At 38.0% G+C, this 13774-nt stretch overlaps 1 protein-coding gene across 2 annotated transcripts in view; it reads left to right on the top strand.

Annotated features, from left to right (window-relative positions):
* The window catches only part of triob (trio Rho guanine nucleotide exchange factor b), a 107732-nt gene that overhangs the window by 53070 nt on the left and 40888 nt on the right, over positions 1-13774 (top strand). For both annotated transcript variants that reach the window (XM_086079453.1, XM_086079454.1), the window contains exons 9-21: positions 483-674; positions 2157-2288; positions 2542-2772; positions 3660-3782; positions 4527-4718; positions 6995-7164; positions 7702-7876; positions 10678-10873; positions 11227-11393; positions 12286-12405; positions 13193-13291; positions 13378-13470; positions 13621-13770. In XM_086079453.1, coding sequence (XP_085935579.1) covers positions 483-674; positions 2157-2288; positions 2542-2772; positions 3660-3782; positions 4527-4718; positions 6995-7164; positions 7702-7876; positions 10678-10873; positions 11227-11393; positions 12286-12405; positions 13193-13291; positions 13378-13470; positions 13621-13770 — 2040 coding nt within the window. The remainder of the gene's footprint in view (positions 1-482; positions 675-2156; positions 2289-2541; positions 2773-3659; positions 3783-4526; positions 4719-6994; positions 7165-7701; positions 7877-10677; positions 10874-11226; positions 11394-12285; positions 12406-13192; positions 13292-13377; positions 13471-13620; positions 13771-13774) is intronic.

Raw genomic sequence — 13774 nt, 5'->3', positions numbered from 1 at the left:
TTTCCTTCTTGTTTATAACATAATACAGTGTTGTATTTTTCAATGCAATCAAGTCAAATAATTTCGACATAAACATTAGACATGTAAATATAGAATTCACAACATTTTATTTGGAAATTGCTCAAATTTTACCTTTAAAAAAAAAAAGGAACAGTACGCCCAAATGTACACTGTATAGCAGAAGGACATCAGTACTTTAGCTGGTAGGCATGGTTAACTGGACCAGATAAACAAACATGACAGGACTCAGTATGTGCCGATAGCAGCTGCTGTTTGTATTTTACTTACATGGCCTTGATTGTTCAGAGAGTTTTAATCAAACAGCAGTGTCCACTCTGATGTTGTGCCATCTGTTCTCCATCATGAGAGGTCATCGATTCAAAATAAAAAGATCACTACAAAAGTACCATTATGATCAAATTGAAAAAAATGAAAGTTATCTATCTAAAGCTTTGCTTTGTTTTGTATTTTCTGTCTCACAGAATGTGTATGTGAACATCAATCGGATTATGTCAGTAGGGAACCGGCTCCTGGAATCAGGCCACTACGCCTCCCAGCAGATCCAGCAGATTTCAGGCCAGTTGGAGCAAGAGTGGAAGGCCTTCGCTGCAGCACTGGACGAACGCAGCACCCTACTGGAGATGTCTGCCAGCTTCCACCAGAAAGCTGACCAGGTAGAAGGACATTTACATTTAGGAGTGTTTGAAGGCTTACAAATGAAATGTGGAGAAATACCATAAATAAATAAAAATCAGATGTTTGCATGATGGATAAAAAATAATAATAATTATAATATTTTTATCGTTTGACATCCAAACTTGTCACAGCTTTATTACCAGAAAAAGAACAACAGATACATACAGAATTCCTGCATCTACTCCACTGTCTATTTGTGTTGAACAGGGCTTTAGTTTTTATTTCTTACTTACCTTTTTATTTGTTGTTACACTTCAGTGAACTGAATGTGAGTTTTATCGGTGACATTTGATTGGCTTCATCACAGCTAAAGTGTATTTGGACAATGATATATGTGGAGAAATTATAGGAGATTTTAGCAATTATCTTCACTCTAAGAACTCTTTTAAATCTGGACTGGTTTGACTGGACTTGGCGATCATAGCAAAATCATTCAATCAAACCCATTATTTTAAGCAAATTACCCAAAACAACAACAATAATAGTTTGCCATTATTTACTATTTTTCTTTCTTACTGTAATTTCCAAAGAATGACCCACACCTGGATATAATATGCCCTCCTAAATGCACCCTTATAGCATTTGTTCACTTTCCGTAGTTGTGTATAATACAGTCCCCCAAGTGGCTGGTGGGCTGACAAATAATAGCAAGCAATAAAAAAAAAAAAAGTGTCTGCTCTTTGTACTGATTTGACTTGATCTAATATTTCTCATGGAAAGATCATTTGATGGACCAAAAATACTTATGTGTTCTACAATAATAAGTGGCTCTACATACAGTATGCAAATAGATGACCGCGAATGGCTATGGACCAGTGCTAGCGGGCTAATGTGGCTAACTGACCCACGACGAGAGCAAAAAACATGTACTTACTATTTGTCATTAACTCAGTGCTGAGAAGAATCTCAAAGAGGTAAGTAATAAGGAGTTGTAAGCGAACTAGGATCTGACTTAGCGATACTGCTGCGACTGCACCTGCCGGAAAATATAGGAATATCGGAAATGTCCGTACAACGCGAGACAACAATTTCTTATCATATCCTATAAATGTTATTGTATAATTTTTTAACTTCAGACATTCAATATAATGATGAAATTAAAGTGCATTTTTAACTACCCCTAGGTAGTGGTGGGAAAATGAAGCTTCATGAACTACATTTAGATTTAGATTTATTTTTTTACTCATGGTGCTCTTGGTTTAAAGATAAAGACTAGTGCAATGGAAATTTATTTTTAAAAAATCCACTGCATCTTTAAACAAGGATCGCCATCTAAAGGCATCAAAACATATTGCAAGTGGTTCATGAAGCTTCATTTTCCCATCATTACCTCTCGGTACTGGTAAACATAAAAAAATTCAAAATGTCAGTTTTTTCCTCAGAACCTTATATTATTTGCATGTTGTTAACGGAAAATGAAGTAAATTCATGCATACAACTTGTGTTTGTTCTCTCCTCAGTACATGGGCAAAGTGGAGCCGTGGTGCAAAGCTTGCGGTGAAGGAGATTTGCCGTCGGAACTCCAGGACCTGGAAGACACAATCCACCGCCACCAGGGCTTATATGAGCATATTACCACTGCCTACTCTGAGGTCAGTACACAATATTTAGAACAACCAGACTGTGCTTGTAAAATAATATACAATGGAGGCTAAGATTGGCGCTAGGCAAAATCAACAATAGAAAGATAAGATAATAATGCTTGGCTGCAATAATGATATTTAATTAGCAGTTAATTATTGTTGTACAAGAGTCATTGCTAGAGTCATTAACTACATGAGAAGATGGCACATTTAAAATCAAAGGCATTTTCACACATCTCAAAATACATTTCACCTTTACCAGGTGAGCCAAGATGGGAAGTCTCTCTTGGACAAATTACAGCGACCTTTGACCCCAGGGAGTGCAGATTCCTTGATGTCATCAGCGAACTACTCCAAGGCGGTCCACCACGTCCTGGACATTATCCACGAGGTTCTCCATCATCAGAGGCAGCTGGAGAACATTTGGCAGCATCGCAAAGTTCGCCTTCACCAACGTCTGCAGCTGTGTGTTTTCCAGCAGGATGTACAGCAAGTAAGCATCACTCACTCACATTATTGCAAATGCAGCAATTTATAATTGATGAGTTGCTGGATTACTGGTAACGGTGAGCATTTCAACACCGGAGTGCATGATATGGAAGACATCAAATAATCAAGCTTCTGCAAAGTCTTTATGTGCTTCCTCCTGGGTTTTTAAAGAGAGATCATCTGTCTACTGAGTGAATGGCGATGAGACGAAGCTCTTAGATCAAAACTACTGAGTTGGTGTACGGCACCTTCTCTTTTTTCTACCCTTCGGGCATGAACTCTTCTGCGGCTCTTCTACCCCCACACACTCTCATCCTCGATCTCTTTTATGCAGCATCTCAATGATTCTGGCTTGCACGTCTTCTAACCTGCCTGCTTCTATCTTGCCACGTCTCTATCCTGCCCGTCTCTCTGGGTAGTGGTTTCCATGGCGATGCAGTTTGCTGCCTCATAGTGTGCAGAGGGCATTGTGAATGTCTATTGTCAAAACATTGCCTGAAACCTTGAAAGAAGCATCACACTTGCTATCATCAGCTCCTGTATGCATTAGCTCATGTATAGTAATGTGTTCTATAATCATAAAAAAGTCGTTAAAAGCACATATTAATTTGCGGTGGCAACATTATCACATTGATATATATTGCTTTACAGAAAAGCATAATCTTTTCAACAGAGATTAAGGCATTAGTAAGAAATGAAAATGAAGCAGGAGCAAGCACGAGAGATACAGTAGATGACAAATCCTTGTACAGTACTCTAAATGGGCCGCAGCCTTTTTACAGTCAGGTGCCCCACCTACTGGTTTAAAACAGTACTGCATTATTAATTCACCATTTAGGAATCTGTTTTGTAGATTCCAATGAAATGTATTTCCACTATGTGCGTTTCAAGGTACTAGACTGGATCGAAAACCATGGTGAGGCTTTCCTCAGTAAACACACTGGCGTCGGGAAGTCTTTGCACAGAGCACGAGCACTGCAAAAGAGACACGAGGACTTCGAAGAGGTTGCACAGGTGGGCTTGAAACGTTCCAATTCAACTATCGATCTGTTTTTCTATACGTCTACTTAGATATGTACAGCATCTTGCAAAATTGACTACACCTCTCATATTCCTGCAGATATTAAATCATATAATTTCATGAGACAGCGGTGAAGAAATGACACTGTGACACAATGAAAAGTAGTCAGTGTACATCTTCCATCATCCCTTTATCCATGTTCCTGCATAACTCAAATTACATCTATTAATATCTAAACCCAAGCAAAAACACTTCTTTGGTCGACCATGTTGAGGCTTGTTCTGAGTGAAACCTGTCCTGTTAAACCGCTGAATGGTCTTGGCCACTGTGCTGAAGCTCAGTTTCAGGCTGTTGGCAATCTTCTTATAGTCTAAGCCATCTTCATGCAGAGCAATAGTTGTTGTGGTTTTTTGTTTTGTTTTTGTTTTTCAGATCTTCAGAGAGTTCTTTGCAATGAGGTGCAATGTTGAACTCCCAGTGACCAGTATGAGAGTTTGAGAGCTGTTATTGTTTTATTATTTTGAGGGAACAGATTTACACCGTAAGATGTACACTGACTACTTTGCATTGTGTCAAAGGTTAAAGTGTAATTTCTTCAATGGTGTCCCATGAAAATATATAATTAAATGTGATACTGTATGTATCTATACTGTATATCTAGAGAACATTTATTTTAAGTTGGTTGCTCCAGACAGGCAAGTGCCTTTGGGTTATTGTCTGCAATCTTCATGTTACAGAACACCTACACTAATGCTGACAAACTGCTCGAGGCAGCAGAGCAGTTGGCTCAGACCGGAGAATGTGACCCAGAGGAAATTTACCAGGCTGCCCACCAGCTTGAAGATCGCATCCAGGACTTTGTGCGACGTGTGGAACAACGCAAGGTCCTGCTGGATATGTCGGTTTCCTTCCACACACACGTCAAAGAGGTGTGTCCTGTTCTCCCCTCTTTGTTCATGCAACACACGATTTAAACTCCTTCACAGCTGTCCATGCTTCAGTTTGTCTAACGTGTGTTTTGAAATGTCAGTGGGAGCTGGAGTATCAGAGGTGAGAGTCAAACCCAGAATTTCAGAACTGTTTAGAACAATTTAATAGTGTTTCAAGTTCAATCAAAAACAAAATGGGGGTCTATCCAGTAAAGGCTAATATTTTATATACTGTGCATGGTTCAAAGAAAATTAAATGTAAATTAAAGGACAAAAGCAAAAAATTATATTTTCAGAAGATCATAACAAGACTCTTCATCCATCTCTAGCCATGATAACAAAGCTATCACAAATCAGACCTATGCGAATCAAAGCCGACTGGCAGATTGGTATTTACAATTGCTGGGATAGTATATGGTGTGATAACCATACAGATTTCATTCTTCAGTACACAGTAATTGCAAAGTGTAGTGTTGTAGTTTAAAAAATAAAATAAAAGAAGTAGTATGGTATGATTTCCTTATAAGAGTTAAAATAGTTTTGAATTTGTCATTATAGTTATTTATTTTTATTTTTTTATTGACTTTTCAATTCAGTTAGTTTGAATTACTTTTTAGAGCAGGTTTGTTAGGTTTTTTTTAATGCTTCATTTTAATGTAGTCTTTTTTTGTTTAAGTATTTTTTTTAGTAGGCTATGAATATTTATTAAGTGTCAAGATATTTGAAGTTTTTTTTAAAGGTAATGTATTGTGCAGATGTGGATGTACTTTCAGTTATTTATTTATTTATTAATTCATTCATTCATTCATTGAATTCATCATTTATTTTATAGCATTTTTATTTAGTTAATGAAAAAGTTATTAAAATTTTAGTGTTAGTTATTATACATGTATGCTCTAAATTTGTGCTGTAATATTAGTTGCTAGTCAGTTTTCAAAGCTTTGTGGTTGAATGTCTTTTTCTGATCCGGGCTGCCTCTTCCAGTTGTTATTATGACGGGACGTATCACACGTGTTTAATTGACCATGTTAACCTTTTCACTCTGACAAAAGCACCCTGCTCTGCATGTGTTAACGCTAGACCCTGTTTACATCAACCCATAAAGACAGACAGAATCACAGTGTTATTAATGAAGTTAGTCTTTAATGTCCATATGGACTAATCGCCTTCATCCCATCTGTCAGGTCACACCAGTGCAGGTCATTGTGTGTGTGCGTGTGTGCGTGCGTGCAAATGTCTGTTGATGTATGTAGGTGAATGAGTCCAGTTAGTTTACAGCCATTGGAGGCTGTTTAATAAATCCAAACAATTATTTTTGGAATCAAGAACACAGATCAAGTTGTTACAAAAAACACCATCCATCCTTTTTTTTATAGCGTTCATCATTATTGTCACTGGTGACTCGGATCAAAGTACCCATGCCCTTTAAGGGAGCTGTTAGAAAAAATGAATTACTGAATGTCCCAAATATTGTTGAATAAATTTACTTTACTGTGCTATCCTAGAGAAAATGAAACAGACTTACAGTTTTGGCTCTACTGTATTAATATAATGAATGGTTTTAATGTATAGTACTACAAACTGACAAGTATTATTATTATTATTTTTTTTCATTTAACTTCATACTAGGAGCAAAACATTCTTAAAAACCTCTCAGTATGATGCAGATAGACAGCACATATCAATCAAAAAGTAGTAATCTTACCTTAGTAAAGGGGCATTTTCTATGTGCTATATCTCTTATATCGGTCTTCATCAGGTTATAAAAATGTACCCTAATCAGTTCTGAGAACAGTGAATGTATTTAGTTGCCTACAAGAATGTGAGTCAAAATGCCAAGTAATATGTACAGAATATTACTCAGGGGGTGGCAGTAAAGGTTGACGAGCTTTTGAGAAGGCATTGTGGGTGTTAGACGAGCAGCGGGTTCCAGCCAGAGTGTCTTTGCCAGAGCTTTAATGTGCCCAGCCAAATCACCCAGATGGCTAATCTGTTACAAAGATGACCACTGACAAAACACCAGAGTGGAGCAGAACTGGTGGGATTTAGATTCTCCTCTTCTATCTTCTGTGTGTACATTTGGCAGCTTGTGTCCCTTTGTGCATGTGTTCACTGCTCAAGCTTGTGTATACTGACACTCCCACAATATAAACTGCACACTGTCTACATATTGTACAATATGCTTCTGATTTTATTCACACTTGTTCGAGTTTGCAAAACCATCTGCTTGAGTGTCGATGGCCATGCATTTTAACTGGGCTTGACTTTCTTGTTAGCTGTGGACCTGGTTGGAGGAGCTTCAGAAGGAACTGCTGGATGATGTGTACGCAGAGTCTGTTGAGGCGGTGCAGGATTTGATCAAACGTTTTGGACAGCAGCAGCAGACCACCCTGCAAGCAACCGTCAATGTCATCAAGGAAGGTGAAGACCTCATACAGCAGCTCAGGTGAGCATCAATTTCATAGGCCAAAACCACTAGAATATAATATCAATGGACATGGAATGTCCAAAATTATAAAACTTTATATTAACTCATTTTCTCCCAAAAACGTATAAATACGTTCTATTTTAAACATGACAATGCGCCCAAAGATGTATTTATATGTTTTTTGTGTGTGTTTTTTTATCCTAAAGCATACATAAGTATATACTGAATACTAAATATAATAATATAATATAATAGTACTAAATACTAAACTGAAAAGAATGCTTAAAGCAATGGCAGTTATTACAAAAACGGCCAGCAGGTGGCATCAGAGTATAAGTGATCAACCAGGGCCATGTTGCAAAAAAAGCTTTTTGCCCCACAGTTTTAAACAGATTTGTGAATAATGATGAAACTTAGCTATATTCTAATGCTAATTGCTGCAAAACGGAAACAGATAGAAATATACTTTTTTTCCTGATGAAAGAAGAGACTCTAATCTTTCTCAAAATGAGTTACTGGTTGTCTTGGAAGTCTTCACTGAACTTGTGTTCACAGAGACTCTGCTATCTCAAGCAACAAGACCCCTCACAACAGCTCCATGGCGCACATCGAGAGTGTGCTGCAGCAACTGGATGAGGCCCAGGGCCAGATGGAGGAGCTTTTTCAGGAGAGGAAAATCAAACTGGAACTCTTTCTACAGCTTCGCATCTTTGAGAGGGATGCCATAGATGTGAGGATGAAACTTGATTTATTTTGTTTCACTTTCAGACGCTCTAATAAACACAAGAACCACATAAAAACTGACAAACGAAAAATACTATTATAATTATACGCTCCTTAAATAATCCAAATCCCACTGTTTTATATTATTTTCTTTTTTTTATATCATAAAGCGAAATGTCCTGCTGTGAGATGGCATTATTTAGCTGTTTGGGGGATAACGGAGCTTTTAACGTCACCACTTATTCACAAAAGTAAGTAGAACTCACGCAAATAAGTTCAATAACTACATTACGCGCTGTACATTAATAACTGAAACCACCAGCGTGTCCAATTCCTGAAAATGTTGAGGAACATTGAGAAGAAGCTTAAAATGTGAAATTCTGCAGTCAGAATCTATTTCTTTCATGTGTTACATTAGATGTTAGGCAAGATGATAAAGCATGAAGACGTAATTGCAAGATGGCAAGCGACATATCTAGGACTCAGCTGAAAGTAATAATTGCCAAAACAGATGATGATTGGCTGACATAAATTGAAAGACTGTCAAAAAACAAGGCTACAGATGTTAACAATGGCAGACTAAATCTCAGCTCATAGGATGGCGGCAGTGAGCAAATCACTCCGACTGAATCCATAATCACACAAGGGATTAATTGAGCAAAGATCCAGGGCGTGCTGATGGGTGTGGGAGGTATTTAGTTTTCATACACGCACGGACACTCCCTCCTGCGTCATGGAGATGTGCTCAAGGTGAGGTGAGACCTGCGTTGCCTCATGGAGGTTTTTCTTAAAATAGCTCACTCACTATGCTGTGAAAAAAGAAGCTAAGGACGTTTGGCTCCTTTTCTCGATTGGACTTTATAGCACTGATAGCAAAGGATGATCTTTTTGCCTGCTGAGGATATTTTACTTAACTGCACGCGAGGAGGAAGGAAGATTGCAGATGATAGTCTTGTGCGTTTCTCCCCGGGTTGTCAGGTTAGTGAAATTGTCAAGCAATGTTAGGGGATTTGTGCGACTCTGCTCCGGCACAAGATTACGACCTCATGTTCCCAATGGAGGGAACTTTATGGGTGTAAATCCAAAATGTCTGCAGCACAGTACATAAAAGGTCCATCTTAAACTTTTTGTGTGAAAAATATATTGATGCTTAAAACTGCAGCAATGACAGGCATTGAATTGTCCTCATTAATCAGTTTTAGGTCTTAAGATGTCCACATCTGAATGATTTAGGAGCACAGCTGCAAAAGCATCTTCTAAATAAAGTTTTACTGTCGTTAATATCATCAATGATACTATCAGTTGTTTGCATGAAGTAAGTCCATACAAATTAAGTGCACACATTCTCAACTTTTCAAGTTTATTCTATTACCGGTATGTCATCAACCAAAATTTTAGCAAGCTGTCTCATCAACCTAACGAAAACGTCGGATTCCAAATAGCCAAACAAACAAGTCCTATACTGCAACTGGTTGCAGCCATGGTGTCCATTGTGTCATGAGTCAGTGTGGGAGTTGTTTAAGACAAGCACTAACATCTCCGTACATCTGCTTTACCAGCCGTAAATCACCAGTAGTGAGACGCTATCCCTCATTATGACAACACGTTTCATGGTATAGAGTTACAATGTCGGTCTGGCTATAGGTTCAATGTTTTTCTTCAAAACAGGTGTCTGTGAGCGTGTGTGTATGTGTGCATGTAACAGACAGATTCTATTTAAAGTGGCTGCTTGTTCAAATATTTTGTAATGGGAGGCTTTTGTCTCAGTATTTAACAAGTGTTCAGACGTTTAACCTAATCTAAACCTTTTATAAGGCAGCAATTGATCAGTCTATACCGTACAATAATTAGTACCGTACATTACAAAAGATGTAAACATATGTTTTATCATATTGTTATAATACCATAGCAGTATTATTATTATTATTATTATTATTATTATTATTATTATTATTATTATTATTATTAATAATAATAATAATAATAATAATAATAATAATCAGCATCATCATCATCATCATCATCATCCTAATAATAATAATAATCATCATCATCATCATCATCATGATTTTTTTTCTTTCTTTTTTTTCCTTTTGGACACATTATTACAATAAATTTTAGCGATCACATCATTTGCATCATGAACATCAGAAAGAAGGGCTGACTGTAAGGTTTTCATAATTCTTATTTTTCTCTGCTGGGAGAAAAATGTCTCTTACTTTGTCATCATGAGGTGTACAGGGTCCATTCTGAACACCTAAAGTTGACAATTACAGATAATGATTCACCATTAGGTTTGTAAAAATAGTCTTAAATTTCTTCTTAGGAATTTAAAAGTGGGATTTTTAAACAAGTGTTGAATTAACAAGAAACTATTATTATTATTATTATATTATTTTAAATCTCATTTGATTATACAACTGTAGAATCACAGAAATTATATTCAGTGGCGTATCCTCAAGAAAACTGGCATGTGAACGGAACATTCTTTAAAAGTGCAATTTTTTATTTTATTTTTACAGGAAGAAAAAAAAATTGCCCCCCACCCCAACAAAACTATCTGCCATAACTATAAATAGTATCATTTGTATATAAAATTGTAAGCATTGTTTTTAAGAGCACTTCTGCAGAGGAGCGAATACGCACTATCTCACAATGAGAGAGCCACCGCCACCTACTGTCGTGGATGTGCAATTACGACACAATAGTACGGAAAAAAGAAAAAACAATTCTAACCCCCGTCCTATTGAAGAGCTGCTTTACTTTTTTTTGTCACAGCATTTACGTCCTTTCCTCTTTCCACCTTAGATCATCTCTGATCTGGAGTCATGGAATGAGGAACTGACCCAGCAGATGAGCGACTTTGACACTGAGGACCTGACGCTAGCTGAGCAGAGGCTTCAGCATCACGCAGACAAGGCACTCACCATGAACAACCTCACCTTTGACGTTATCCATCAAGGCCAGGAGCTGCTTCAGTACGTGACAGAGGTCCAAGCATCAGGTGAGTGAAGGATTAAAAAAATAAATACAACTGAGCTGAGCTGAGCTGTGTTGTGAATGGAGATGCAAATGTCAAATGTGTTAACATATAACTGACACATTGATTGTCACAGAATAAATGGTCCGTCATAGTTTCCTCAGTAGTTTGCCTACAGATAACTTGTATTTTGCAACGGTCAGTTATGCAATTTGCATAGTGCCTAAATGCAGTGGCGGGATTATGCAAGCACTGAAGTCCTCGTAAAATGTTTGTGATACAGTATTCGCCAGTCAGTTTTAATGACAAACAAATGTGAATTAGTATTGCTAGTTAAGCGTCGCATTTTGTGTGTAATGTGTTTGTCTGTTGTGCAGGTGTGGAGCTGTTATGTGACCGAGATGTAGACATGGCCACGCGTGTTCAGGATCTCCTGGAATTTCTCCACGAGAAGCAGCAGGAGCTGGACCTGGCGGCCGAGCAGCACCGGAGGCATTTGGAACAGTGTGTCCAGTTAAGACACCTTCAGGCTGAAGTCAAACAGGTACATGCTTGGAGTTAAGCAAAGCAAAAACAGTTGGCACTGAGGAAATAATCAGAACAGCGCTGATGTTTTGTCTTCTTCTTATTATTATTATTATTTGTATTTATTTTTGATTATTTGTATTTTTTTTAATATTAGTTTTTTAAATAATTTTTAATATATTTATTTTTTTCTTTCTTAGTGTATTTTTATCTTATTGACAGTTGTTTTTATTATAGATTTAATGTGTATGATAGTGCACAGCTCTCAATGTGCAGCACTTTGGAAACGCCTGTTTATGAAATGCTATATATATAAAGTGCTATAGAAATAAAGTGGATTGGATTGGATTCATTGAATTTAGATGGAAAGATGGTGGAAATAGAGTTCACAAGATTTTAAATAGCGCTCCAGGCCACAGCTTAATATGATATCAGAGCAGCATGCTAAAATGGTTCTGTCTCTACACGATGTCGATTGATGACTCACCTCACGTCAATGCTCTCTCTTTCGCTTTCTCTCTTTCTGTTTCTGATGTAAAGGCGGTGGACATAAATAGTAGAGATGAGTGCTGCATGGCTGGATGTTGAGCACTCAATAGTTTAAAATACGGAAACAAACATCATAATATTTATGCATATTTAAATACTGTAGACTTTGGTATGATATGCATACAATGTTCAGCAGCTAGCGCTCATACCTGGCCTGCCTCAGGACATCGAAACAGCTTGTGAGCTTGGTCCACACCGCAGGTGTGCATGCTGAGTCAGTCAGAGAGAAAGTGCACGCTTAATTTTTTGTTGTCTGTTTGTTATGGGTCTACCAGCAAAATACTAATCGAAACAGTGTTAGGAATACTAGGTCATGTTGGATGACTTGGTTTAAAAAAAATATTTGTCATTTTGTCATTTAGGTGCTGGGTTGGATCCGTAATGGCGAGTCCATGTTGAACGCCGGGCTGATCACGGCCAGTTCGTTACAAGAGGCTGAGCAGTTGCAGAAGGAACACGAACAATTTCAGCATGCGATAGAGGTCAAATCTAAACCCAATACAGTCAAGAGTATTTCTGTATGGAATGTGAATACTGTATATTGCGAGCAGTCACGTTGTGGGTCACCCACACTGTATTTTGAGTCACATTATTTCCTCCATGCATATTCTACTCCCGTTGCATCATCTAGTTTTTCTCTCTCACTTGATTTACATCAGTTGGCAACAAAACATTGTGTAAATCGAGATTCTCTCGATTTAACACTGGCCAAGTTTGTGTACATCCACTTCAAAATCTTTGTTGCTATCTTTCACTTCACCCTTGAACTTTTTGCTTCTCTAACGTCCATGTCTCTTACATGCCAATTCCTTCTCACAGGTCAAGAAATAGAATTCTCTCTTTGTTCTACTCACTTTGGTCCATTCTCTCGCCGTGTTTTATTAGTCATAGTCTCTTTTGTTTGAATGCACTAGCCTTGCTTTCTCTAGCCAACATGTGCATGTTGTACAGCCTAGCTTTTTTAGGTGGTAATTATTGTGTTAAAAAAAAAAGTAAAGTTTGAGAATCACTTACTTATGGAAGAGGATTAGGGCCAGTGAAGAGAGAAAAAAAAAGTTTGGCAGGATTCTCCCTTCATTCTCATAATTCTCACTTCATAATCAGAATTCTGAGATTAAAGTGAGAATTCTGCCTTTAATTAAGATAAGAATAATAAGAATTCTAAACTTTTTTTTCTCTCTTCACTGGCCCTAATCCTCTTCCGTATTGAAGCGGATTTTATTTTTTGCACCATGCCATAAATCGTGTTTTTCTCACCCCTCAATATAGAAAACCCATCAGAGTGCACTTCAGGTGCAGCAGAAGGCAGAGGGTCTACTTCAGTCTAACCACTACGACATGGACATGATCCGAGACTGTGCAGAGAAGGTTTTTCCCCACTCTCACGTTTTGATAGAGGAACATTTTGAAATGCTAACTGACAGCACGCTTACCTGTGCACATTTCATGCAAAGGTGGCAGACCACTGGCAGCAGCTGATGCTGAAGATGGAGGACAGACTCAAGCTGGTTAATGCTTCCGTGGCCTTCTATAAGACTTCTGAACAGGTGAATTTGTGTGTTAGGCTGTGCAAGGGATACTGGATGCTAACTTACAGTACACGCATATTTGTTGAATGGGAATTTTTCCGTGTGAAGCAGCCGTGGGGCCTGCAGACTCAGATTTATGGGGATTTGTTTTCTGCATGACTATCTCAGGTGTGCAGCGTGCTGGAAAGCCTGGAGCAGGAGTACAAGAGAGAAGAGGACTGGTGTGGTGGTGCTGATAAATTGGGCCCCAACAGCGAGTCAGATCATGTCACCCCGATGGTCAGCAAACATCTGGAACAGAAGGAGGCTTTTCTCAAGGTGA

Source organism: Leptonotus elevatus, chromosome 6 (assembly GCF_054856555.1).
Source record: "Leptonotus elevatus isolate MCC_2025b chromosome 6, RoL_Lele_1.0, whole genome shotgun sequence".
In the NCBI taxonomy this organism is placed as follows: Eukaryota; Metazoa; Chordata; class Actinopteri; order Syngnathiformes; family Syngnathidae; genus Leptonotus; species Leptonotus elevatus.
Note: the sequence above shows the minus strand (reverse complement) of the source record. Positions and strands in the feature narration are given on the sequence as shown.